The following is a 24599-nucleotide window of genomic DNA, read 5'->3' as shown; positions in this document are numbered from 1 at the left end:
TTAACCCAGCCGGACTTGGCGGTTTATCTGAAGACCCCGCTGACACTTGGCGAGTTACTGGCGACTCGTCCTGACCTGGCGGTTTACGAGCAACCTGCCTTGTCATTATGACTCACTAGTAACCCGGCGTGCGGGACAGACGGATGACAAGGCCCAAGGCCCAGAAGGCTGGTTCACGTTTAATGATGGGCCGGTTTAAGAGGAAAGACATGAGGAATATTTGTCTTATAAGGAGTTAAGACCTGGACTTATATCCAGTTTATATTAGAGATAGACTAGTCCTAATCCTAATAGGACTTCACATGTAACCCGATCCTCCAACATATATAAGGAGGGGCAGGGCTCCCCAAAAGGGAGAAGAGGGACAAGTTCCACAAGTTAGGTTTAGACAGACAAGTCAGTAGCTCTCGAGATAGAGCACCCTTGTAATCATCGTCATTAATATTAATGAAGCAGGATGTAGGCTTTACCTCCATCGTGAGGGGTCAAACCTAGGTAAAACCTCGCGTCTCTCGTTCCACTCAACTCCTCTCAAGCTACCACATAGATGCGTTGGCCTCACGACTAAGTCCTGACACTAAGGACATCTGCCGTGACAATTCCACGACAGTTGGCGCCCACCGTGGAGCCTGCGCACGGTGATGTTGAGTTCTTGGAGGGATCTTTCTCATGGATCGAGAAGTTCGCAATTTTTTCGATGAAGAAGAGCCGGTTTGGAAAAGATTTACATCAAAAGTTAGGGTTGCATGACGCGGCACGGCATGTGCTTGTGATCCGACGATCCGACGCCAGATCAAATTTTGGAGCACGTTCCTGAGGCGAAGGAGTTTATTTTTTCACCGCAGATCATATCCGTACGTACGACTTATGGTCTAAACGGAGGCAGCAGTACCAATCCGTCAAGACCTGTCAATTGGTCAAAACGGCGTATTCAATATTTAAAACCCAGAGGAAATTAGAGTTGGATCAGTGCAACTACCATAACTCGTCGAGATCGAGAGGAGATTTTTTCCGCCGAAGCCAAAATACTACTGCAGTTAACCGAAGCTATTAGCAGTTTCCGCTGCAGGATCAATGGCCGGGTCCGATTGCTACTATATCGACAAGAAGCAGTCCAATCGGCCGGAATATTGCTGCTCCACGTAGATCTCAAGCTACAAGTCCCGAGGGAATCAACTGTTGCTCCTGCTATTTTGAGCGTGGAGGACAAATCAACTCTAAAAGTACTTCCACTAATAAAAATATGGAAAGCAAGAGTTGTCAAGGGAGCCGGATTTGCCACCTCAGCGGCCGTGTCGCCTCTGCTTCCGTTGACCCCACTATCATTGACCCGTGGGTGCCGCCGCGGTCCAGGAGCAGTGCGCTGCTACAAAGCGGATCAGTGATTCAGAGTCAAAGCAATCAAATCATGGAGACTGACGGGAGCGCGGCGTACTATGTGCCTCGTAGTACCTGCGACAAGCCAGCCTACCGGCACTGCATAATATTACGAGGTGCTATCCTTCCTACATATTTTATTTGCATAAATAATGTTTCTCCAAGAACAATTACTCTGGTCTTTGCTATTTTTGGCAGAACCATTATTTGTTACAAAGGTGTCGCAAAGGGGTGCGCTAAGATTACTGCACTAGGGTTGGTCCGTGCCATGCTGCTGGACGGCTACATGGGCAAGTCGCCATCCCCCGCTTCATCAGCGTCGGGGCCAACTCGTCCGTCAGCACCGGCTTACCACGCCACGGCCAACTCACCCGTTCGCACCGGCTTACAAACGCCGCGGCCGGTTCATCCGTTTGCTCCTGCGGGTGACTTATCCGTGGTTGATTTTAGCTTCACGGCGGCGGATAAATTCCGGCCTAACGTATCAGGTGACATCTATCTAAGTCCATTTATGAAACGTATTGTTTTTTGTCAAAAGAACAATTACTTTGGGCTGTATTTTTTGATATGCAGGATAATTATTCATTGTAAAAGTGGTCTATACCGTGGGTTTACATCAGCTTGCCGGGACCATGACTGCGATTAACTCGCCCGTCCGTGCCGGTTTACGACACCGGTGCCGATCTTCCCCGTCCGCACCGGTTTACAATGCCGCGGCCGATTCATCTATCCGAGCTGCCTCTGATGTTGCGGTCGCTTTTGTCGTCCGTCTCTCGCGGCCTGGTCTACATCAACATACCAGGCTGCACCTGTCTGCATGAGCTGTTTATTGGGTATGAGCAAGTCACAACTTAGGTAGCCCGGTTTTCTTTCAAATTGGAGACAAATTATTATCAAACCGCCGTTTGCACTGGATGGTTCAATGGGCAGGCGCACAAGTCGCCGCTACTACAGTTTTGATTAATTTCAAATCGCCGGTTGGAAGAAACCATTGGTCGAGTTGCTGACACGGCTCATATGGGATCATTTGCAACCCGCCGCAGTCACTTCAACCTTCTATGGATTAACGTCGTGCTATCAACGCCAATGATATACAAGTTATGCCGATTTATATCACGGTCAAATATGGAGAGTCTCAAGCCAACTACTCGAGTCACCTTTGAGACTCGGAGGCTACGATGACATGACTCAGCGAATCTTGCCAGTTTCAGCAAATTTAAGAACCCCAGGACGATGGAGGAAAGGATAACCCGGTCCCGGAGGCTACTGTTATATTGATGAAAGTTTAAAGGCCATCAGAAAATTTCCGATTTAGAAAGTATATGACAGTTACAAATCCCGGTTCAATGAAGAAGATCCGGGTCATCAGAAAGGATTCCGGTTTAAAATCCGGCTCAAGGGAAGTCAGTCTGACTGCAGCTCTTAAATATCCAGTTTACAGTGTCTGGTTCAAAAAGGAATTAACCTCTCTTAAGTTCGAGTTTAAAGGCCGTCGGAAAATTTTCCGGCTGAAAATGAAGATTCCGGTTTAAAATCCGGTTCAAGGGAAAGATGTCTCCCACAAAGCTTTGAAGCTCTCAATATCCGGTTCAAGATCCCGGTTCAAGAAGAATTTATCTCTTGCAAAAAGTTAAAAATTGCCAAAGAGGACCTGCTGCCACGATGTGCGGTTCAAACATGTGTATTCTGCCTTACTGGCCATGACATATTATTGATCACATGGGAACCTCAGCTAAAGCGGGGTATTTGTTCTTTTACATCATGTGTGGTTACATGGAGTTGTTCTAAAGCGGCCTCCGGTTTACACCTTGAGTTAGCTTTTCAAAAGCATCATGTTATATCACTTGGGGGGCTTGGTCGTGTCCGAACCAATGCAATACCTCTTGATAGGCGAGAGCCACCAGATCACTTGGGGACTTGGTCACGTCTGAACCAGTCATGCCTCTTGATCGGCCTAAGGCCACAGAATCACTTGGGGGCTTGGTCGAACCCGAACCATTGCCATGCCACTTGATCGGCATAAATGCCATGGTTTCATTTGGGGACCTGGCTGACTTGAACCATAGCTACACCTATCAGGAGCTTGGTCGTGTCCGACCATGGTAACGCCATCTGATTAGCTCAAATAAGTCTCTTTTTTGTAAACGGTTTTGTCATTGCCTTTGTTTCACAATTTTTCTTGATAACTGTTTTTTTATTTTTGTTGTATTTTTAAACCGACAAAGTTCTAAACCGGTTCAAGCTATCAATTACAAATTGACGAAACACGGTCAAATCTTAATCCAAAGAATATCTGCCCGGTTTGATTTTCTGTTACCATCCTATTATGGAGTAAACCGGTATTTATCAACCCGGCTCGGCTTTCAACTACAAGTTGTCAGTACACGATCAAGTTATAATCCGGAGTCTATCAGCCCGGTCTGGTTTGACTACAAGTCACCAGTATTATATATGGTTAATCCGGTGTTTATCACAAACCCGATACGGTTTTATCATAAACCGGCACAATATGGAAGGAGTTATCAGTACTCAAGATTGGGGTTATCACCTTTACTACAAAAAGTTGGTAAAACCAACAATGTGATTCAATGTCACAGGTATGATCTATTTCATATTTGATTATTCTTAAAGTGCAGCCTTGATTATAAACCCGGGTTATATGTTGGGCGTTATGACCCGTCCGGCGGTAAACCGCCAGGCACTTTAAACTTGTTGTATGCAGAAACAGGTTTGTTAAACCGGCCTGGCTTTGGACTATAAGTCGCCAGTATATATTTGGATTGCGCCATTGGAATTATGCGCTTATAAATCATTGGGTATATTATTCAAATAGCCAACATGGCTGGATTTTTATTATGGTTATCAATAACCAGTATTATGATTAAGGTTTTCAAAGTCGCTTTAGCGCAATGGCTATCATATTATCAATAGATATGATTTTCTACAATTGAAGGAATAGTCCCGAGTTGCTGCAGGCTTACGACCCGGCACTTGGGGGCTACATTATTTCAGTTGAAATTACATCAAATACACAAGTTTCATGTCGCTGCAAGCATGCACCATGACACTTGGGGGCTAATGCGAAGACATTTTTTGTACACCTTATTGAAGACCCGACTCATCATATTATAATGAGCCGGCCCTTGGGGGCTACCAATTGCTCCTGTCAACAATTTAAGGTACACATGTTTTCATCTATTATTGAAGGATCCACTGCTCAGTTGGTAAAGCACAAAGCTCTCAACCTTGTGGATATGGGTTCAAGCCCCATGATGAGAGTTACATAATATAATGTTATTCTCAATGAAGTATATATAAAGTCCCAGCTCAATGTTATCTTACTGAGCCGGCCCTTGGGGGCTACACGTTGTTGTTAAAGTCTACATGATCATATTTTCAAAGTCCCTGCTCATTATTTACATAATGACCCGGCCCTTGGGGGCTACACTGGTTGAAGTTTTTTATGAGCATCAGGAAATTACAAGTTCCAGGTTGCTGCAAGCATGACAACCCGGCACTTGAGGGCTACATATATGGAGTATTCAGTTTATATGATTGAGATGAACTAATCGGATTTCTTCAAGGTTGAAACACTTATTGGAGCAAGTCTTAAGTTATCACTATGTTCTCCTCTTAAGACTTGGGGGGGCTACAGGTATTATGCATATAAAGGAGGAACATCTTCATTTTATCAGTTTTGAGCAAATCAGGAAGATCAATTACATGACCCGGTGTCGACAACAATTATGACCCGGTGCCATCAATATTTATAAACCGACCATTTTGGTAATATTAAACCGGCAAGTTTTACATCTTCAAACCGGCTGAATATCAGATAAGTATTTTCAGACCCATATTTCTTAAACCGGATTTGGGAGCTGAGTCAAAGGAGTTATTCTTCACAATATTTCTCGGTGACAAACCAATGTCGGCAAATTGATTATGAAGCTGGTCTGTTGACCCAGATTTCCCAGAAGGAGGAAATAACAAGGACTTAAGGATGATCAGGTACCGGTTTACAAAAATTCTTAACCCGGAGCATAACCTGTCAAATTTGTTCTTATATTTATTTTGCAGCATAAGTTTACCATGAATAAATCCAAGCTAAACTTGGGGGGCTAATGTCGGGGATATACCCCGCGGTGTAAACCGGCTGGAAGTTAACCCGGCCGGACTTAGCGGTTTATCTGAAGACCCCGCTAACACTTGGCGAGTTACTGGCGACCCGCCCTGACCTGGCGGTTTACGAGCAACCTGCCTTGTCATTATGACTCACTAGTAACCCGGCGTGCGGGACAGACGGATGACAAGGCCCAAGGCCCAGAAGGCCGGTTCACGTTTAATGATGGGCCGATTTAAGAGGAAAGACATGAGGAATATTTGTCTTACAAGGAGTTAAGACCTGGACTTATATCCAGTTTATATTAGAGATAGACTAGTCCTAATCCTAATAGGACTTCACATGTAATCCGACCCTCCAACATATATAAGGAGGGGCAGGGCTCCCCAAAAAGGAGAAGAGGGACAAGTTCCACAAGTTAGGTTTAGACAGACAAGTCAGTAGCTCTCGAGATAGAGCACCCTTGTAATCATCATCATTAATATCAATGAAGCAGGATATAGACTTTTACCTACATCGTGAGGAGCCGAACCTGGGTAAAATCTCGCGTCTCTCGTCCCACTCAACCCCTCTCAAGCTACCACATAGATGCTTGGCCTCACGACTAAGTCCTGACACTAAGGACATCTGCTGTGACAATTCCACGACAACATCCTTATGATAATCTGGCAGGTCTCCATCTATCTGACAACAGATGTTTCAACCATGAGCCACAAGATATCCTTTGTTTATCAGATACATAACAACTTATGAGCATAAACACAGCTGCACTGTACAAGAGCCGAGCTGATAGCATACAAGATCAACAAAGATTTTACAAAAAGGAAACACGGCAGACAATTCCAATTAAGTGGATGCTCTTCAGGTCAGATTTCGAAGAGAAATTGTCCACAGAAGATCTGCATCGGACTGCACAGTAACTTTATCTGAATCCACAATGTTGGATGTGCTTATCATGCTCCCAAATCTCATCTCTGCATCACCTGGAAGCACAAAAGGTTTGCGCAAAATTAGCCCATGATAGGAGTAGCACGGTCTTCACAATTGAAAATGGAATAAAAAACCACATTGTTTTTTCTATACGACTCGCATGCCTTTGCACCGAAACTTCAACAACAAATACTAACGGTTCATGTGCACTGAAATGTACTTGTATGTTAATGATGGCAAAAAAGGGTTTCACTTGCAGTCGCACTATATTCATTTTTTATCAAAAGGATTCACCTGTCCTCTACTTTAATTTGGCACGGTTTATTTGCTTTAGGTCCAGCCATTAATTTTTCTGGCAGTTGCTTAAATGATTTCATTGGCAAATAATCTTAAGCATCAAAGAAGGGTCTCATCTGGAACAACGCAATACAACAACACGGGCCACATTCACCACACATAGTAGGTTGAAAGGCAAGACCAAAAGAAAAACATAGTTCAAAACTCGCATGCTTATAGCATCAACTGTATACTAACTAGGGACATACTAGGTGGAAGATGTGGTTGACACCAATAGAACCTCTGTCTGGGGACACTTTATCTCACACTTCGCATTCCCCAGGACAAGATTGTGCACAAAATTGGTACACTCTTGAATAACTGTTGCTCCCCATTAGTATGCACAGCTACAGCATCTCACACCTGGCAAACACCGGCTGCAAGGCTAGACCTGATTACACTTTTGTTGCCCAAATGGACACAGTACAGCCTGGCCCAGCCCATGAATGGCATGGTTCATCCAGCCAGACAACCTACATTACATATGACTAAACATGGGCAGCCCGGCCCAGAAGCCTGGAGTCCGGGCTGGGCTCGGGCCTCATTTTCCCCACCAGAAGCCCAGCCCAAAAGCCCAGAATGCATATTTTCTTATTTTGGGGAAATATATGTATATTAATACATTTTTTATTACGAAAATGATTTATTTAACATTTTTAAATGCAGAAAAAGAATGTTTTCTCAGGTTTCAGGCCAGGCAAGGCTTCGCATTTTCTGGTCGGGCTTCTGTAAGCCCGGCCTGGCCTGGGGAATGCCGAGACCTCAATATGACTAAGTGCTGGTGAATTTTTTTAGTGCACATAGTCAAACTCTCAAATTGCAAGACAACTGGTCACAAACGAGCAGAAGAAGTGTTTACTCAGGTTCCACTTGAGGCCAGTGGTTGTAGTGCTTGTAGATGGTGCTCCAATAGGAAAAATTCCACAATGTGGTCCTTCTACAGACGACTCAATATAGATCTCATGGTGATGCGTTTTGGGAAGAAGTTGGATCAAGCAATCATCGGACAGAAGGACAATCCGCATGTCCGAGAACGCATAGAGAACATTGATATTTGCAGCCTCATGATCAAACCTTCCACCAAGTGCTCCAGTAACAAGAACACAAAGCTACATAGAACCAGAAAAAGTAAGTTAAATAGTTGAATTAGAACCAAATGTACCTGAACATTACATAACTTTGTGTTTTGATATTGATAAACATATTATACGGTAAAAGATAGCAATGACAGAGTACCAAATAAGAAAGTATAACCACTACTTACATTAGGCTTTTCATGATTAGGTGTGCGATGGCGGATACTGGAAATACACTTGTGCAGATCTGTTGTCTCTTGGTTATGTGATTTATCAGAAATTTTGGATCCCTGTGTAGAGAACAGTTCAACAAAACGATGAGCCAATGATATCCTGATCACATTTGTAATGCGATCAGTTCACCAGTGCAAAATTCATTATGTTACATTCAGATCAACAAAAATGTGCACTCCACTTGATCTCAAAAGTTAGATTCAAAATAGTGGTAGTTAATATTCTGACACAGATGCTTGTCATTCCATGTCAAACAGTGTCAGTGTTGCCATCTTCGACTTAGGGTTCAGCCAGTTACTCTGTCATCAAAATAATTATGCAAAATTTCTGAAGGATGGGAACAGCAGAGTCCTAGAAAGGGCCTTGCCTGCATGCACTTGTCGTGTACAACTACAATGTAAGAAAAGTCCTTGGACAACTGAGTTTCCATAACAAATTGAAATTTCAAACACTATCAAGTTACCAATTTGAAATTTTGGAGGACAGCCAAAAATAATCTCCATATCAAATGGAATGTATAAGCCTACAGCGTCTTTTCCTTTATAGCAAGTTTTACACACAACATCAAATAGTTGCAATTTTATTCACGATCACAAAGACAACACCATTTCTAACTATAATCGTCCAATATACCAATAAAACTGCAGTCTCCTGTATGCTAAAAAAAGGGACCAAACTTATACCAACAAAGTCTACTTTTTATAACAAACGCTGTCTCCTACATGCTAAAAAACAGTTAACTACCAGATGTGAAATTGGTCAATGTCTAAAGGAAATTAGAATACTATTTTCTTTGATGGCAATAATTTTTTTTCTAGCTATTGTTAGGAGAAACCCCGCTTTTGCTGTTGCAATCTTCTGACTACTGCTTTTGAGTTTTAACTGGTAGTGTTTCTTTCTTCTGGAGATCCGCTGACTGGTGACTGTGTTGTTAACATTGAAAACCTGAACCTAAACTCATCAAATGGTGCAGTGGAAAGATGCATGTAAATATTTTTCCCATCATTTTGGCATTCTTCAGCAGGGCTTTTCATGCTTGAATCATCCCATGAATTTTACCAATTTTTGCACAGCCAGCATACATCTCATAAGTTATACATGGGCTGAGTGTCTACTATGTATTATATGAGCAATAGGTCAGCATCAGGATATTTTCAAACAACACTTCAGCATGTTAATCTGAATAATACTAGGATGTCCAGATAATGTGAACTAGAGAAGAGGAAGCAAGCAAAAGACCTGACTAGAGTAATATCTTTTCACTTCTGGCCTTATAGAATCCATGTCCCCTTCAATTATTTCTGGAATATACCTGGATAATAGCAATCAATTGAGACATGATGCAGAAACCTTGCTGGTCTGATCATAAGGCCAAAGGAAGCATAAATATATATAAGCAGTTCGTGCAATAAAACTGACTCTGGTCTTAAATGCCAAATGCCATTGAGATGTAAAAAACAATTATGTCTCATAGGCATCAAAATAGAACTATAACCACGATCATAAATATGTTTTAGTGGTCTTTGGAAAACATACGCTGACAGGCATGTACAGTATTTGTTTGTCTGGTCAGGTACAGCAAAACAAATAGAGATGCTAACATATGGATATAGCTTGACATCATACCAGACCTCTGCTTAGACAGCAGCTGGCTTGTACCTTGTATAGCTTTGCACTGTTGATGTGTTTTTCTGTTCTTTATTTTTGCCATTTTTAGCTCTTAGTTTTTGTTTTGTTTTGATTTTTTTTTGAGTTGTATGTTTTGTGTTGCTTCGGTGCCTTCTTCTAATACAAAATGATTTCTTTGCTCAAGTTCATGGTGGACTAAATCAAGAAGCCCACCCTATTTCCTATTGGGTAAGAAACCATCAGCATTGTCAGTGAGTGAATGAAATAGCAACATATTAGACTACAACAACAACAAAGCCTTTAGTCCCAAACAAGTTGGGGTAGGCTAAAATAGCAACATATTAGACTATGTTATTCAAAATTTTGGATAATCAAAACTTCAAAAGCACATAAAGAGGTATCCATTTGTTCCAAAGATGAAGTTGCATAGCATAAATGGCCATGTAGCTTATGTTATGGCAAGTTTAGTAACACTGTACAGATCACGGGAGAGAAAATGGTGCCACACTCGCAATCCAAACCCAAAGAACTACAACTGGCTGCTACAGACCTATTACAAACTCTGCCTCCAGTTTGAAAGTACCATGTACCTCTCATTTCAAGTGAGAAATAAAATATATAGAAATGCAGCTACTGTAGGTGTTGGCAATCATTCAACTCCTCAACATTTGTGATTCACATCTATGAACAAATAATTCAAACCATGACTGGAATTGCATGAAAATGTTTCAAATTAGTTAAACCTTTGATATAAAAGGAGGAAAGGAAGTAGTTAACCTATTTCTGTCCAGGTCATTTGTCATTTGAGACATCTCGTCAAAAATACGATTGGCTCCACCATCAGCACATATTCTCATCTTTGCTGCTCTAAATTAAATTCGAAGGAACAATTTCAAAGATACATGCCGTGAGCAAAATATACAAAGAAGAAATAAGGTAGAGCTAGTTACCTTGAGCCCAGAGGCGAGGCATGAACCGTGGAAGCTGCTGGTTAAGAACAACCAGAGTATAGTTGTTTGCTGGAGCCTTGGCAGGCTGATGCAGTTTCGGAAGAAGGAAATTCGAAGAATGCGCCATCACCTCCATACTGCGAATTGTGCGCCACAACATCTTGTCCTCTTGAAGGTGATCTGTGAAGACTGTCCAAAACGAAAACCAGTTCAGCAAATAAAATCAGTGATGAGATCAAAAGGGCGTTCATATGCTCAGAACCATTAGTTGTTCTGTCACCCATCTAGCAAACCACAAATTTGTCGAAGTGTTCTGCCGATAACATTAACGAATTAAGAGCTCATTTCTCATCTTTCTTTTATCAGACAAATTAATAAAAAATTCTTACATTTATCCTCCTCCTACTCCCACCCATTCCCCAAAAATACCTGGGAACCTTTCAATAAAAATGTTGTGTCGCATTCCCATTCCTGCCTAAATCTTATCTGCTGGGATCGACCATCAGCTCGCAGCCCACCCAAAAACACTAGGAAAAGAACTCCCGCCTTGAAAACCGAACAAGAGAATCACCCGAAATTCAGTCTCGGGCAGACAAATTCCGGCGGATTTCAGAGGAAAATCCTGGAAACTCAACGGATCTGCCCAAGCGGGATTTCGGATGACCCCCTCGTCCGTTCTCGACCCAGAAATCCACCGAACTCCTGGGCCAGATTGATCCGCCAAACATCTATCAACATTCCCATCGGCCAACCAAGCAACTACTACAAGATTTACTTACTTGGGGCCGGCCGGAAACCAAACCCGGCTGGCCAAATGGCGAAGCGAAAGCGGAGCCGGATGAAGAACTCACCTCGGATTACGCGCGCGTCGAGTCGAGGAGGAAGGATGCCAATTCGCCCGCCTCGCCGCCGTCGCCGGAGGGACTGTTGGTGCGCAAGGGAAAGAACAGAGGTCTTAAAATAGGAAATGCCGCTGATTTTCGTATTGCAAGGAATATGCCAACGCATGTGCTGTCGGTGTCACCAGCGCAACTGGTTTATTATAGTAGCCGCTGGATGTGCGGTGGTGGTTCACCTGGGCTCTGCTCATGGACCCGCGCTGCCGCACAAAAGATATACTCGCACTCTTCATAATATATTTTATTTTTTTTCTAAATCAAATGTGTGTAGACACGTTTGAGTGTATCTCTTTTGGGAGGCGTTTTTACTCCCGGGAGCATCTTGCTCCCGCGAGAACAGTAACCAAAAATATATAGTAAATGTTTTTTTAAAAAAAATATGATTTTTTTATGCTTATGTTAGTGTCGCAAACATCTTTGACAATTTCATGCGATATAGAGCAGTAGTGTTTTGTCGGTGAAAAAAATATATTTAGGGTGACATGCGGGGTAACATTTAGTGTTCAATTTTTTTTCTTTTTGCACATGTCAAAATGAACATTTAGATGCGACTATGAACACATAGATTTTTTGTTGGATTTTTTTGATGTTTCAAAAATAATTTTAGTGTGCAGGAGCACGTGCATCCGGGAACCAAATTTGATTTCCGGTCTCTCCACTCATTTCAGACTATATGTAGTATGTATTAAAATATCCAAATATTATAATGAAAATGAACGGAGGGATTATCATGTTCCACTGAGAGTAGTTTACAAAAAAAAGACCTCATGGTGCTTAATTACAAAACATAGCATTATTTTGGTCAATTCTTGAAACTCAAAAGAAAATCGGACTTGCGAAGAAAAAAGATACTCCCTCCAAATATCGAAAGACGTCAAAAGTGTCAAGAGGCATCTTATATTTTGGTACAGATGGATATAATTTAGAGATATCATCGAAGACGTCAGAGACACGTTGGTTTACCCCGTTTTAGTCATTTCCATGGTAATAGTCCTACGTGTTGGTTATAAAAGTATATTAGTAAACATGTTTGCGTTGCAAGGAGAGAGAAAAAAATCATCCCTCATGCACACACCCGACGCCATTAGCAAATCCTTTAAATCTTTCACGGTACTACATGACAAACAATACGATAAATGGTGTTGCACAACAAAATAAGTATGAGATGTTTTTTTTGAAGTGTATTTTTATTAGACAAAAGAGATATATGTCTAGTTGTTGCTACCTGTTTACGCCTTTTTGTCGTACTCCTCAGTGATGCCCAACAAATAATACATTAGGATGAAAATAGCAAAATACATTTTTAAAATTCACAAACATTTTCTATAAATTCGTGAACAATTTTCAAGTTGGAGTTACAAATTCATGAACAATTTTTGAACCGGCGAACTTTTTTTGAATCGACGAAAATATGTTGAGTCGGCAAACATTTTTGAATTGATAAAAAAATTATGAACGAGCCATTTTTTGAATCGATGAACATTTTTGGAATCAGAGAACATTTTTTGGATGCATGAACATTTTTCCGAATTCATGAACATTTTTTGAATCAATGAACTTCTCTTGTAATTCATAATCATTTTTGGGTTTTTTTGAACATTTTTAGAAAAATTTGAATGCACAAACATTTGGTTCAAATTCACAAACATTTCTTGAATACGCAAATAGTTCTTCAGAATCATGAATATTTTTTTAATCCACAAACATTTTATGATTTTTGGTTTTCATAAATTTACAAAAATGAAACTTTGATTTTTTTGGAAATCATGTAGGAGCTAGGTGGGATCGAACCTAGTTCTCTCTGATGGAAGAGGGAAGCTCTAGCTAGTGCCCTACTAGCCAACTTGCGATTTCCAACGGGATTGCGACTAAATGAATCAATGAAAAGCGCCTTCATAGGAAAAAAATGGTTTGTGTTTTCTCACTTATGGATGGTATGATGGGTAATTTGTGCTAACTTTAGGGGTAATTTTAAAACGGACGGTCAGACGTACTAATTACTTTATTATTATGTATAGATTGATAAATAAGGGGGGTGTAGATTACGGATTGGAGGTCTTGCGATAATAGCTTCGTAATGGTTTGAATCTTTGGTGAGGGTATGCAGGGCTTATATATAGGTTGACCTTCTTTGGCAAGAACTTCTATGTCTTCGGTATGATATTATATGATCCAATCTCTGACGAGTATGAGGAATATAGCGCTCGCAACAATAAGTTCTTGGATTTGACATGTCCACTCTTATCTCCTCCAAGTGCCTGCCTTCGAACGACTTGTCCCGAGCCCGGAGAGTCCTTAGAAACTCTTGTCAATCCGGGCTATCCACGCCCTTGGTGTATAGTCCTCTACTATAGTGTACCACATGCTTACACAAAAGAAAGGTTGAGATCTCAAGATAAATAATTTGTGATGTAAGTATCTTCCGACAAACATCTTCTTCAGTTACCATCTTGACTATCCTAAGACTATCAGATCTAGTAATTAGTTCGGGGCCGCTATTTTGGGCACATGGGACACACTTTGTGAGATTACTAACATTGACACTGGCCACTGAAATACCCCAAATCAAGAATTTGAATCGTACCACATCCTTTGGAAGGAACAATTGAACGTGGCCCTTTACGAGTAACGTGGGAGATGCTTGCCATATTTTTTGGGTGGTGGCGTGTTCTCTCGACGAGGGTCGGCCAGATAGAATTTCCATAAAAAGAAAACAAAACTCAGTTATTTCTCTTTTTTTGTAACGAATTTAGGAGCTTTATTAATCAAGTAGCATGATGAGGTTACAATCTGTCTTTAGGCAAGACCGTAGGAACTCAAGGCTGGAACCAAGCCAGCTTTCAGTGCCATCCAGTGAGCAAGCAAGGCGAGCACACTGATGGGCTGGTACATTGCAAGATCTACCAACATGAGTAACCATCAAAGAAGCAAAACTAGCACTAATATCCTCTAATTCCTCGAAGATAGATGCAACAATTGAACGAGAATTGTCGCGCGATTTCCAGATGTTGACTAGCTCCAAGCAGTCAATCTCCATTACCACATGTGAGAAGCCACGAAGTTGAGCAAAGATCATCCCCTCCCGGAAAGCTAAGAGTTCAGCAATGAACGGGTCAGTGACACCCAATAGAGGTTTACTCCAAGTTCCAAGAAAGTAAAGGTGCGAAAGAGCCACCCCTCCCGCTCCAAATTTCATGTCTTCAATACTGACAGCAACATCCGTGTTTATGGTAACCCAGCCTGCCTCAGGTGGGCGCTAACACTGAGCCGCCGAGCTCTCCTTGTGCGACGACGGAAGATCTAGGATAGCCAAGGTTTCATGAATCCACTTTAGGGCCCGAACTGGATCGTAGCCATCGCGATCACGAGTCCAACAGTTGTGTGATGACCATATGTTGTCATGATCATAATGATTCTGCAGCGATCTTCTTCTACGAACTGGGAGTCCATAAGAATATCCTGCGCCCAAGTATCCGAATGCAGTCGAGGTAGACGAAGCTGGAATCTATCTGCCGCTGCTATCCAGAACTGCCTTGCATGCGAGCAATGAGCTAGTGCATGAAGCAAGTTTTCATCCGTAGCTTTGCAAATATCACACCGGCCCAAGGGTTTAGTGTGTTGATATTTCAAACTAACCGAATCTGGTAGGATTCCCCGGAGTACTCTCCACCAGAATACATGGACTTTGGGAACCACATGTAATTTTCATAGGGCATTCCACATTTGTTTGTTAGTTGATGAAGCTTCTGTAATCGTCCCTTCCTCTAGAGCGTGGTGCTCGTTCTGAGTCACAAGAGAGCGATACACGGATTTTACAGAGTAGTTAACGGATTTCTCTAAGGCCCATGCCAGAAAATCTTCGCCACCGTCGCTATTTAGGGGTATATTGAGGATAGCTTCAACATCCTGTGGCAAGAAATTTGCTTGAATGATTTCCACATTCCAGTTGCCTGTATAGTCATCTATCAACTCTGAGACCGTGGCCAGTGGGGAAGAGCCAATGCGACTCATCGGTTTTAGAGAAAGATTGCCAAGGATCCAGGGATCTATCCAAGTGCAGATAGTAGAATCGTCTCCAACTCTTTTGATTAGCCCAACATCTAGAGCCTTTCTTCCCGCAATAATAGCCTTCCACGTAGCCGAGGCTCGAGAAGGAGCACTCGCATTGAGAAAGTCAGTATGTGGATAATATTTGCCCTTCAGCACTCGCGCGCATAAAGACTCCAGTTTTGTGAGAAGACGCCAGCCATTTTTCCCGAGCATTGCGAGGTTGAACACATGCATGTCACGGAACCCCATGCCGCCCTTCACTTTGGGTGTCGCCAGTTTATCCCAAGAAAGCCAGTGGAGTGTACGTTTGTCTATAGAGCTTCCTCACCAATATTTGGCCATACATGACATAATGCTCTTGCACACCTTTTTGGTAAGCAGAAATAGCTCATACTGAAAGTAGGAATGGCCTGGACCACTATTTTGAGCAATACCTCTCGTGCCGCACAAGCCATATTCCATTCAGAGTAGCCGTGCATTTTACTTCGACATCGATCCATAATGTGGTCAAACATCCCACTAGTTATCTTACCAATAGCTGTAGGTAATCCCAAGTAGCGCTCCGGAAAGGCTTCAACATGTATTTCGAGTGATTGCTTGAGCGCCTCCCGTGTGGGTTGCTGTGTATTGGCATTAAAATATATAGAGCTTTTCTCCCTGTTCACTGCTTGTCCAGAACAATCAACGTAAATCCGGAGAATATAGTTCAGTCTATCCGCACTCTGGGCTTGTGGATTTAAGAAGATGAGACGGCCGTCGGCAAAAAGCAAGTGATTAACCCAAGGTGCTTGGATACTCAGTCTATCCGCACTCGGTTATTTCTATAACCATCTTCCCTGAGCACCTTGGATTGTACAAGAGCAATGCTACATCTACGAAATAGTTGTTACGTGACCTACGTATGAGATGATTTAGCAGGCTTTAATTGGGCATTAGAGAGGGCTGGGGCCCACCTGAAAATCAGGGGGGATGTTTTGTTGAAGGGAAAGGAAGTTTACGCAGGTTACGTAGCAACATTATGTAGGTCGCATTTTTGATTGTACAAAGCCTTAGATGCCACCCTCCCAACATCCAGGTTTTTCCGGCTGGGTTCTGCTTATGTGCATGCGGTCTGTTTCTAAAAAAAAATAGTGCATGTGACCTAGAGGTGTTACCGTAAAGCAACTGGAGGGCATTAAACAGAAACAATACACGGCCGCTAATTGACGCTTGCCTAAAAGAAAACCAAAATCAGAGATCTAAAATCACAAAAGTAATACTCGTAAACATGATCAAATATTAACATTGCCTGGCAATGAATCGAATTATATGATTCTTAAGCGTACCGGGCAGGCAATCAATCCATGGCCATGCATGTAAATGATTCGAATTATGACTAACAACATGGGTAGCATCTAAAATCCGGGCGCAATCTTCGGAAGAAACGAACAGTGCATCAGAGCGGTATTGCGCGGCCTGCCTGAACTGAACTGAACTAATACTTGGGAGGGTCGGAGAAGAAGTTGTTGATGGCCGGCATGATCTCGGGGCGCTGGCGGTCGATGAACTTCCTGAAGCCGTGCTGCGAGTAGCGCTTCCCCTCGTCGAAGTTCTCCTGGATCCCCGCCGCCCTGTTCTCCTTGGTCACCCTGCACAGATCGACAACGAACAAGATTTGGGAAACGGTTTCGTCAAGGTTGAAGTCAGATCGGGGTCTCCGCCGACGAGACGGGGCGCGTGTTGGGGTGGGGTTCGGTACCTGACTTCCGGGTTGGTGGTGATGTTGCGGATGAGCTGCATGGCGCAGATGGAGACGGCCACGCCGGTCGCCGCGAAGATCGGGTACACCTGCACCGTACCAGCAGCGCGTGATTCATCGCGAGAAAACACAGATCAAATCGTCCGCCGAAAACCCAGCGAGATCACGGAACACGAAGAGAAAAACGCATGGCTAGTTCGTTTCATCACGGAATTTTCCGATCTACGAGCCGAGGAGAAACGAGTGGGAGGAGCGGGGGTTGAATCGACGTACCTCAGGGCGGAGCCATCTCTTCCACGCGGCGGAGGAACCAGCGGCCGCCATTGATGTTTCTTCCTTTCTTCTCGCCCAAGGATTGATCTGCGGGAGTAGTTTGGTTGCTGGTTGCCTACTAGCACGGGAGGGGGTTGGCTTTGTGTCAACCCGGGTCGCTATATAGCGGGCGAGGCGCGTTCGGTTGACGCGGTGGGGACCTGGAGTTTGCGAAGACCGGAGGAGTGAGGATTCGCCAGCGTGCGGTGATCAAATGCGCTGCTTGGCAACGCGTACGACACGTAAACTGGTCACGCCCGCGCCGTAATGCTACCGTGTGAGCGAAACACGAAACGTGACGCAACGAACATGTTAGTTTGGGTTGAGTGCGAATTCCACGGAACCATGAAATGTGAAGTAACCACTATGCCGCAAATCTTCATCATTATCTTTATTTTTAGGACCGCAGTATATCGACAATGTTCGCAGGGAGGGGTTGACATTTGCGAACGTTTTAGATAGCAATTTAGTTGTATGGGGCTGTCGGTTTCTTCAGAAACGGGCAGCAAATTCTGGGGAGAAGAGAAATTTTGCGGCAAAAAAGGGCAGGATTTTCCATTTTCTTTGAAACCCACCTTAGGATTCAGCTTGCCTGCTCCCTCCTCATGCTCCCATCCGTGCTCTCACTTCATCCTATGGCTGACTTTTTTTTTCTTTTTCCTTTCTAATCTAATCATCTCCCCCCTGATTTTAAGGGGGTGGGGCCGGGCCTTATTTTGCTCCAATCAAATCAAGCCACGTACGCGGGAGCACGGATGGACACACGCATGGGGAGCAGGCAAGTCTCGTCCAACTATCTCTGTCTCAGCTTTAATTCATTTATCGAAAGAAAAATTATAAATGCTTACCATGTTTACTATAATTAAAATTCTAGCATTTATTTAGGCAGATAAATCACATGCAGGATTTTATTAGGTAAACAATTATTTACAGAATCACGTCAACATAGACATGTAAATCGTGCCCACATGTTAGTGCCAAGATGGCAAATGTCACCACAAAGGTTGTCAGGCATGGATCGAGCGCTGAATATAAGGTGGGAGTGTGCGATCTCCGGTCTCTCCCCGTCAACACCTTGCAAAGATCTCATCTACAACTACATGGGCAACAATGTCGACATCTTGTGTCCTAATATGTCCGCTCGGGCGCAAAGGTGAAGGTGTGGTCCTCTGCTGCTAGGTGATTGCCTAGACAAGACGAGGATCTTGGAACTTTAGATACAAAGACAATAGCGAGTATGTGTTTTCTGACTGTTTCTGCCACCACAAATGAGAACGAGGAGCATGAGGCAGTGCGGGTTATCGGAGCACCCCGATTTGGGATTTTGGCGGTGCCGGCGACCTTTCTCCCTGAACCTTCGTCAACAAGTGTGATGGTGGCCGGCTCTTGTCGCGACTAGACTAGCTGCTTGTGCGAGCATTGTCTTTGCTTGCGTGGCATCTCACGTCAAGACCATGCTATGCACATCACTGCTGAGATCACGAAAAGTGATGGCTACAACACATGTTGACTTTGATTTGGTAGTGCTTCTCAAGTATCATCATGGCATTACGGAAGCTCGTTCACTACTTCCAGGCTCACCCCACAAATGTGGTCAGCACCTCCCCTATATCAGTCATCTAACGCAACAAGGACACCACATGACGGTTCACCAAGTGGGCTATCAAGCTCCTCACCTTCCACATCACATACCAAGTGGGCTATCGAGCTGAGGATTTGTGGTAGTAGCTATATGTCATGTATCTCTCTTTCCCAACCTTACGAATTGCCATCATGATTATGATCTTGGGCATTTATGATTAGTTGAACTGTATGACGTACCTCTCATGATGAGAAACTTAATGGTTCGAATACTGTTCATTTTGTATTCTTGAACTTTGTTAGTTAATGATATTACATGATGCTTATCTAGTATAATTTCTGGAGACACTCGATGTGACATTGGGGTGACTCGATAGGTTAGGATTAGAATGATAAGGATCATTTTGTATTGTCGTAGTATAATTATGTGTTTGCCTGAGGTAGACAATGAGGTGGTTCAACAGATTAACATTAGAATGACAACTTTTGAGGTGATTCGCAGTGCACTTATGAGATCTCATCCGTAGTTGATCCAATAAAAAAGGAAAGTTGTGAGCTTATATCATGTATTTTAATGAAATTATAATGTTGAGCGTTGACACTAGTGAACCTACGCACCCTAGGCTTTGTTTCCAATAATTACAAACCTTGTTTCAGTCACGTTTAAATATTGTTACCTTGTTATTTTTATTTATTCAAAAAATAAAAAAAAATATTTCCACCATCCAAATTATCTATCTATCATTCAATTTATCAATCTCTTCGCGGAACTAGTGAACCTATACACTCGACAACAGTATTAGGTGTGTTCAGGACACAAGAGACTACTTGTATCTTATTGCAAGATTGCTTGAGGGGAGAATACATTCATCCTACATTTATCGCAGATTGATAAAAATTAGGTCATCCAATTTCAGGAGAGACTACATTTGTCGTGAAAATAAAATAAAAATAAATTGAAGTGAAACAAATGGCGGTTTCAGTCCCTTGTGAGTTCACCAACTTGCATGTGCAGTTCAATGGCACCCTTTCTTACTACTTTCTATGGTGTGGGTGTTATCAAAGTTTTTTTGTTAGCCGTTTTATTTCATTCGAAAGGTATAAAAATATTATCCACCAAATTATCTTCTAATTTGAATTTCTTCTGCAACAAGCCTTGTTGCAGTCGCAACAAGATCTCATTATTCTGGCCCGTCCATACAAAGGTGTGCCCCACAAGTCTCTAGACCGCGTAACTGGGTGCAGCTGCGGCTAGCTTGTTAGAGACGCACTAATCGAGTTTGGCCTTAAACTGGGAAAAGAAGCACAAAAGGGGAATTCTTTTTTCTGATTATCTAGGGCACGCGGGCGTCACCAGTCGTCCAAAATCCTACGTCTAAGTCATGAAATATTCACACGAGTGCACGCGCTATGCATGGTATGTAGCACTATTCTTGTGGTTCTAGCATTTACATTGGTATGCAAGGGGTCCCCCTTATATGTTGCTCCAGTCCTCGTTCACCAAGCGACGTGGTACTAATTTTCGTCCCTCCACTCATCTATCTCCCATTTGTTGTAGAACAACTAGGGCAGAGCCCAATATTCCAACAACAATAACAGAGCCAGCTCGGTAGCAGCTAAAGTAGTAGTAGTAGTAGTAGTAGTAGTACACACCGAGAGGTAGATAAAGTGGGCTGGAAAAGGGAGTTTTATGAATCAATAGTCCTATGATGGGTACATGTAGGTCTACAGTACCTCGTGGTATAGAATTTAACGAAGCACATTTTGAGGTTTGTCTTGTGCTTGTGCTGGCCAATGGGACTGGAAGGAAACACGATCAACTCACTTACACGTCGCCCCAGGACAAAAGCCATGTCCATTTTTTGCTTAGCTGGAAGATGGGATCATTTCAATGTCGAACCGCTGAACTCCAGGCCATGTTAGAGAAGAGGGTTCACCATGCTAGGTCTCAAAATTTGGTTTGGCACAACAGTCTTCTTAAATTACTGCAATACGAATGGTTCTTGAATTCATCATGCTAGGTTGGCATGATGAGATCATGTCTTCTATTGGCATTGTGTCGTTGCAAATCTATATGATTCGGGATATGAGATTTGTGACATGTACCCCCCCTCTATGTCAAGGTCCGGGTTGTAGTAGGCGAGACCCCCGCACCCACCTCCGCGTCGCCAACCCTAGGCGACACGGGGGGCGACCACGCTGCCGGCCCTAGGCCCCCTCCCCTCGCCTCCTCCGTCATGCCGCCGCCTGAGGTCTCACCGGTGAAGCCTGGCCTATGATGGCGGCGGTGGGGCCTTATCCCTCGGCGGTGGTGGTGTTTTTTTCGGGCAGCGGCGGCGCATCGCTTGACGGAGATTCGACGGCAAGGAGCGGCGGGATCCCTACGGCATGCGTGACGGTGGCGTCATCGGAGGCGCAACCTCCCCGCGGTGGAGTCGCCCCTATGGCGGCGGTCGAGATCGCCGATCTGGTCTTTCCCAGATGGGCTTGGACAGGGCGGCGGTTCCGATGTGCATCTACAGGCGAGCGTGGTGGGCCTGACGGCGCCAGCTGTAGGCACCATGGTGGTGCCATGGCCGGTCAGGCGGCGGCGGCGGCCTGGATCCCTTTCGTCCAGTCCCCGGCAGAGAGGGCGGCAGTCTATGCACGAGATGCTTGAGGGAGGATCTTCGAACAGATCTGGGTGAAAACCTGCTCTCGGCTAGCTGCCAAGGCCGGCGGTGGCGGCGCTGTCTGCATCATTCCCTTCTTGAAGGCATCACTGTGGAGAAGTTCAAGGCCACTCTATGCTACCTCCGGGGGAACCCTAGATCAGTAGATCAGATGACGGCGGCACTATGGTGTCGTTTCCCTCTTGGGGGCGTCATTCGTGGAGGTGTACACGGACCGAGGGACCCGTGAAAGGCTTTTTGGTGGAGCGGTGCTTCAGCTTACGCATTAATGGCGGCAGATCTCGGCGGCATGGCGCCGTGGAGACTCGACGCGCAGGGAGGTGGCGCTGTCTGGCGTCGATGGCAGCTAGACCGGGCAAGGTTGATGCAGCAGTACAACACTGAAGATGGAGTGGTGTGATACGTCTCCAACGTATCTATAATTTTCGATTGTTCCATGCTATATTATATCATGTTTTGGACATTATTGGGCTTTATTATACACTTTTATATTATTTTTAGGACTAACCTATTAACCGGAGGCCCAGCCAGAATTGCTTTTTTTTCCTATTTTAGGGTTTCGCAGAAAAAGAATATCAAACGGAGTCCAAACGAAATGAAACCTTCGGGAACATGATTTTCGGAATAGACATGATCCAGAGGACTTGGACCCTACATCAAGACATCAACCAGGAACGCACGAGGTAGGGGGCGCGCCTACCCCCCAGGCATGCCTTCCATCCTCGTGGGCCCATGTTGCTCCACCGACGTACTTCTTCCTTCTATATATACCTACGTACCCCCAAATTACCAGATACGGAGCCAAAACCCTAATTCCACCGCCGTAACTTTCTGTATCCACGAGATCCCATCTTGGGGCCTTTTCTGGAGCTCCGCCGGAGGGGGTATCGATCACGGAAGGCTTCTACATCAACACCATAGCCTCTCCGATGAAGTGTGAGTAGTTTACTTCAGACCTTCGGGTCCATAGTTATTAGCTAGATGGTTTCTTCTCTCTTTTTGGATCTCAATACAAAGTTCTCCCCCTTTTTTGTGGAGATCTATTCGATGTAATCTTCTTTTGCGGTGTGTTTGTTAAGACCGATGAAGTGTGGGTTTATGATCAAGTTTATCTATGAACAATATTTGAATCTTCTCTGAATTCTTTTATGTATGATTGGTTATCTTTGCAAGTCTCTTCGAATTATCAGTTTGGTTTGGCCTACTAGATTGATCTTTCTTGCAATGGGAGAAGTGCTTAGCTTTGGGTTCAATCTTGCGGTGTCCTTTCCCAGTGACAGTAGGGGCAGCAAGGCACGTATTGTATTGTTGCCATCGAGGATAACAAGATGGGGTTTATATCATATTGCATGAGTTTATCCCTCTACATCATGTCATCTTGCTTAAAGCGTTACTCTATTCTCTTTAACTTAATACTCTAGATGCATACTGGATAGCGGTCAATGTGTGGAGTAATAGTAGTAGATGCAGACATGAGTCGGTCTACTTGTCTCGGACGTGATGCCTATATACATGATAATGAAGGAAATATGCCCTAGAGGCAATAATAAAGTTATTATTTATTTCCTTATATCATGATAAATGTTTATTATTCATGCTAGAATTGTATTAACCGGAAACATAATACATGTGTGAATACATAGACAAACTTAGTGTCACTAGTATGCCTCTACTTGACTAGCTCGTTAATCAAAGATGGTTATGTTTCCTAACCATGAACAAGGTGTTGTTATTTGATTAACGAGGTCACATCATTAGTTGAATGATCTGATTGACATGACCCATTTCATTAGCTTAGCACCCGATCGTTTAGTATGTTGCTATTGCTTTCTTCATGACTTATACATGTCCCTATGACTATGAGATTATGCAACTCCTGTTTACCGGAGGAACGCTTTATGTGCTACCAAACGTCACAACGTAACTGGGTGATTATAAAGGAGCTCTACAGGTGTCTCCAAAGGTAGATGTTGGGTTGGCGTATTTCGAGATTAGGATTTGTCACTCCGATTGTCGGAGAGGTATCTCTGGGCCCTCTCGGTAATGCACATCACATAAGCCTTGCAAGCATTACAACTAATATGTTAGTTGTGAGATGATGTATTACGGAACGAGTAAAGAGACTTGCCGGTAACGAGATTGAACTAGGTATACCGACGATCGAATCTTGGGCAAGTAACATACCGATGACAAAGGGAACAACGTATGTTGTTATGCGGTCTGACCGATAAAGATCTTCGTAGAATATGTAGGAGCCAATATGGGCATCCAGGTCCCGCTATTGGTTATTGACTGGAGACGTGTCTCGGTCATGTCTACATTTTTCTCGAACCGTAGGGTCCGCACGCTTAACGTTACGATGACAGTTATTACGAGTTTATGCATTTTGATGTACCGAAGTTAGTTCGGAGTCCCGGATGTGATCACGGACACGACGAGGAGTCTCGAAATGGTTGAGACATAAAGATTGATATATTGGAAGCCTATGTTTGGATATCAGAAGTGTTCCGGGTGAAATCGAGATTTTACCGGAGTATCGGGAGGTTACCGGAACCCCCCGGGAGCTATATGGGCCTTAGTGGGCTTTAGTGGAAAGGAGAAAGGGGCAGCCCAAAGGTGGCCGCGCGCCTCCCCCCCTTCCCTAGTCCTATTAGGACTAGGAGAGGTGGCCGGCCCCCCTCTCTCTCTTTCCCCC

At 43.7% G+C, this 24599-nt stretch overlaps 2 protein-coding genes across 3 annotated transcripts; both read right to left on the bottom strand.

Moving 5' to 3' along the window:
- Positions 1-6130: 6130 nt before the first annotated feature.
- On the bottom strand, positions 6131-11649 carry LOC119353284 (thiamine pyrophosphokinase 2-like). Of its 2 annotated transcripts, XM_037619885.1 has the most exons (7): positions 11504-11649; positions 10653-10841; positions 10480-10564; positions 9313-9385; positions 8028-8129; positions 7623-7872; positions 6131-6480 (listed from the first exon to the last, which is right to left on the bottom strand). In XM_037619885.1, the coding sequence occupies exons 2-7, from the start codon at positions 10810-10812 to the stop codon at positions 6359-6361; spliced, it is 792 nt and encodes a 263-aa protein (XP_037475782.1). In that variant the 5' UTR covers positions 10813-10841; positions 11504-11649; the 3' UTR covers positions 6131-6358. The 2 variants fall into 2 exon arrangements, with proteins under 2 accessions (XP_037475782.1, XP_037475783.1); XM_037619886.1 differs by lacking the exon at positions 11504-11649 and having other exon boundaries at positions 10480-10569; positions 10653-10787.
- A 5170-nt stretch (positions 11650-16819) lies between these two features.
- Positions 16820-17750, bottom strand: LOC119358958. The gene is made up of 3 exons (XM_037625329.1): positions 17613-17750; positions 17340-17428; positions 16820-17229 (listed from the first exon to the last, which is right to left on the bottom strand). Exons 1-3 carry the CDS (start codon positions 17661-17663, stop codon positions 17076-17078), a joined length of 294 nt encoding a protein of 97 aa, XP_037481226.1. The 5' UTR covers positions 17664-17750; the 3' UTR covers positions 16820-17075.
- Between the last annotated feature and the right edge of the window lie 6849 nt (positions 17751-24599).

This window comes from Triticum dicoccoides, chromosome 2A, assembly GCF_002162155.2.
Source record: "Triticum dicoccoides isolate Atlit2015 ecotype Zavitan chromosome 2A, WEW_v2.0, whole genome shotgun sequence".
Classification (NCBI taxonomy): Eukaryota; Viridiplantae; Streptophyta; class Magnoliopsida; order Poales; family Poaceae; genus Triticum; species Triticum dicoccoides.
This window is presented reverse-complemented; position numbering and strand designations above follow the sequence as displayed.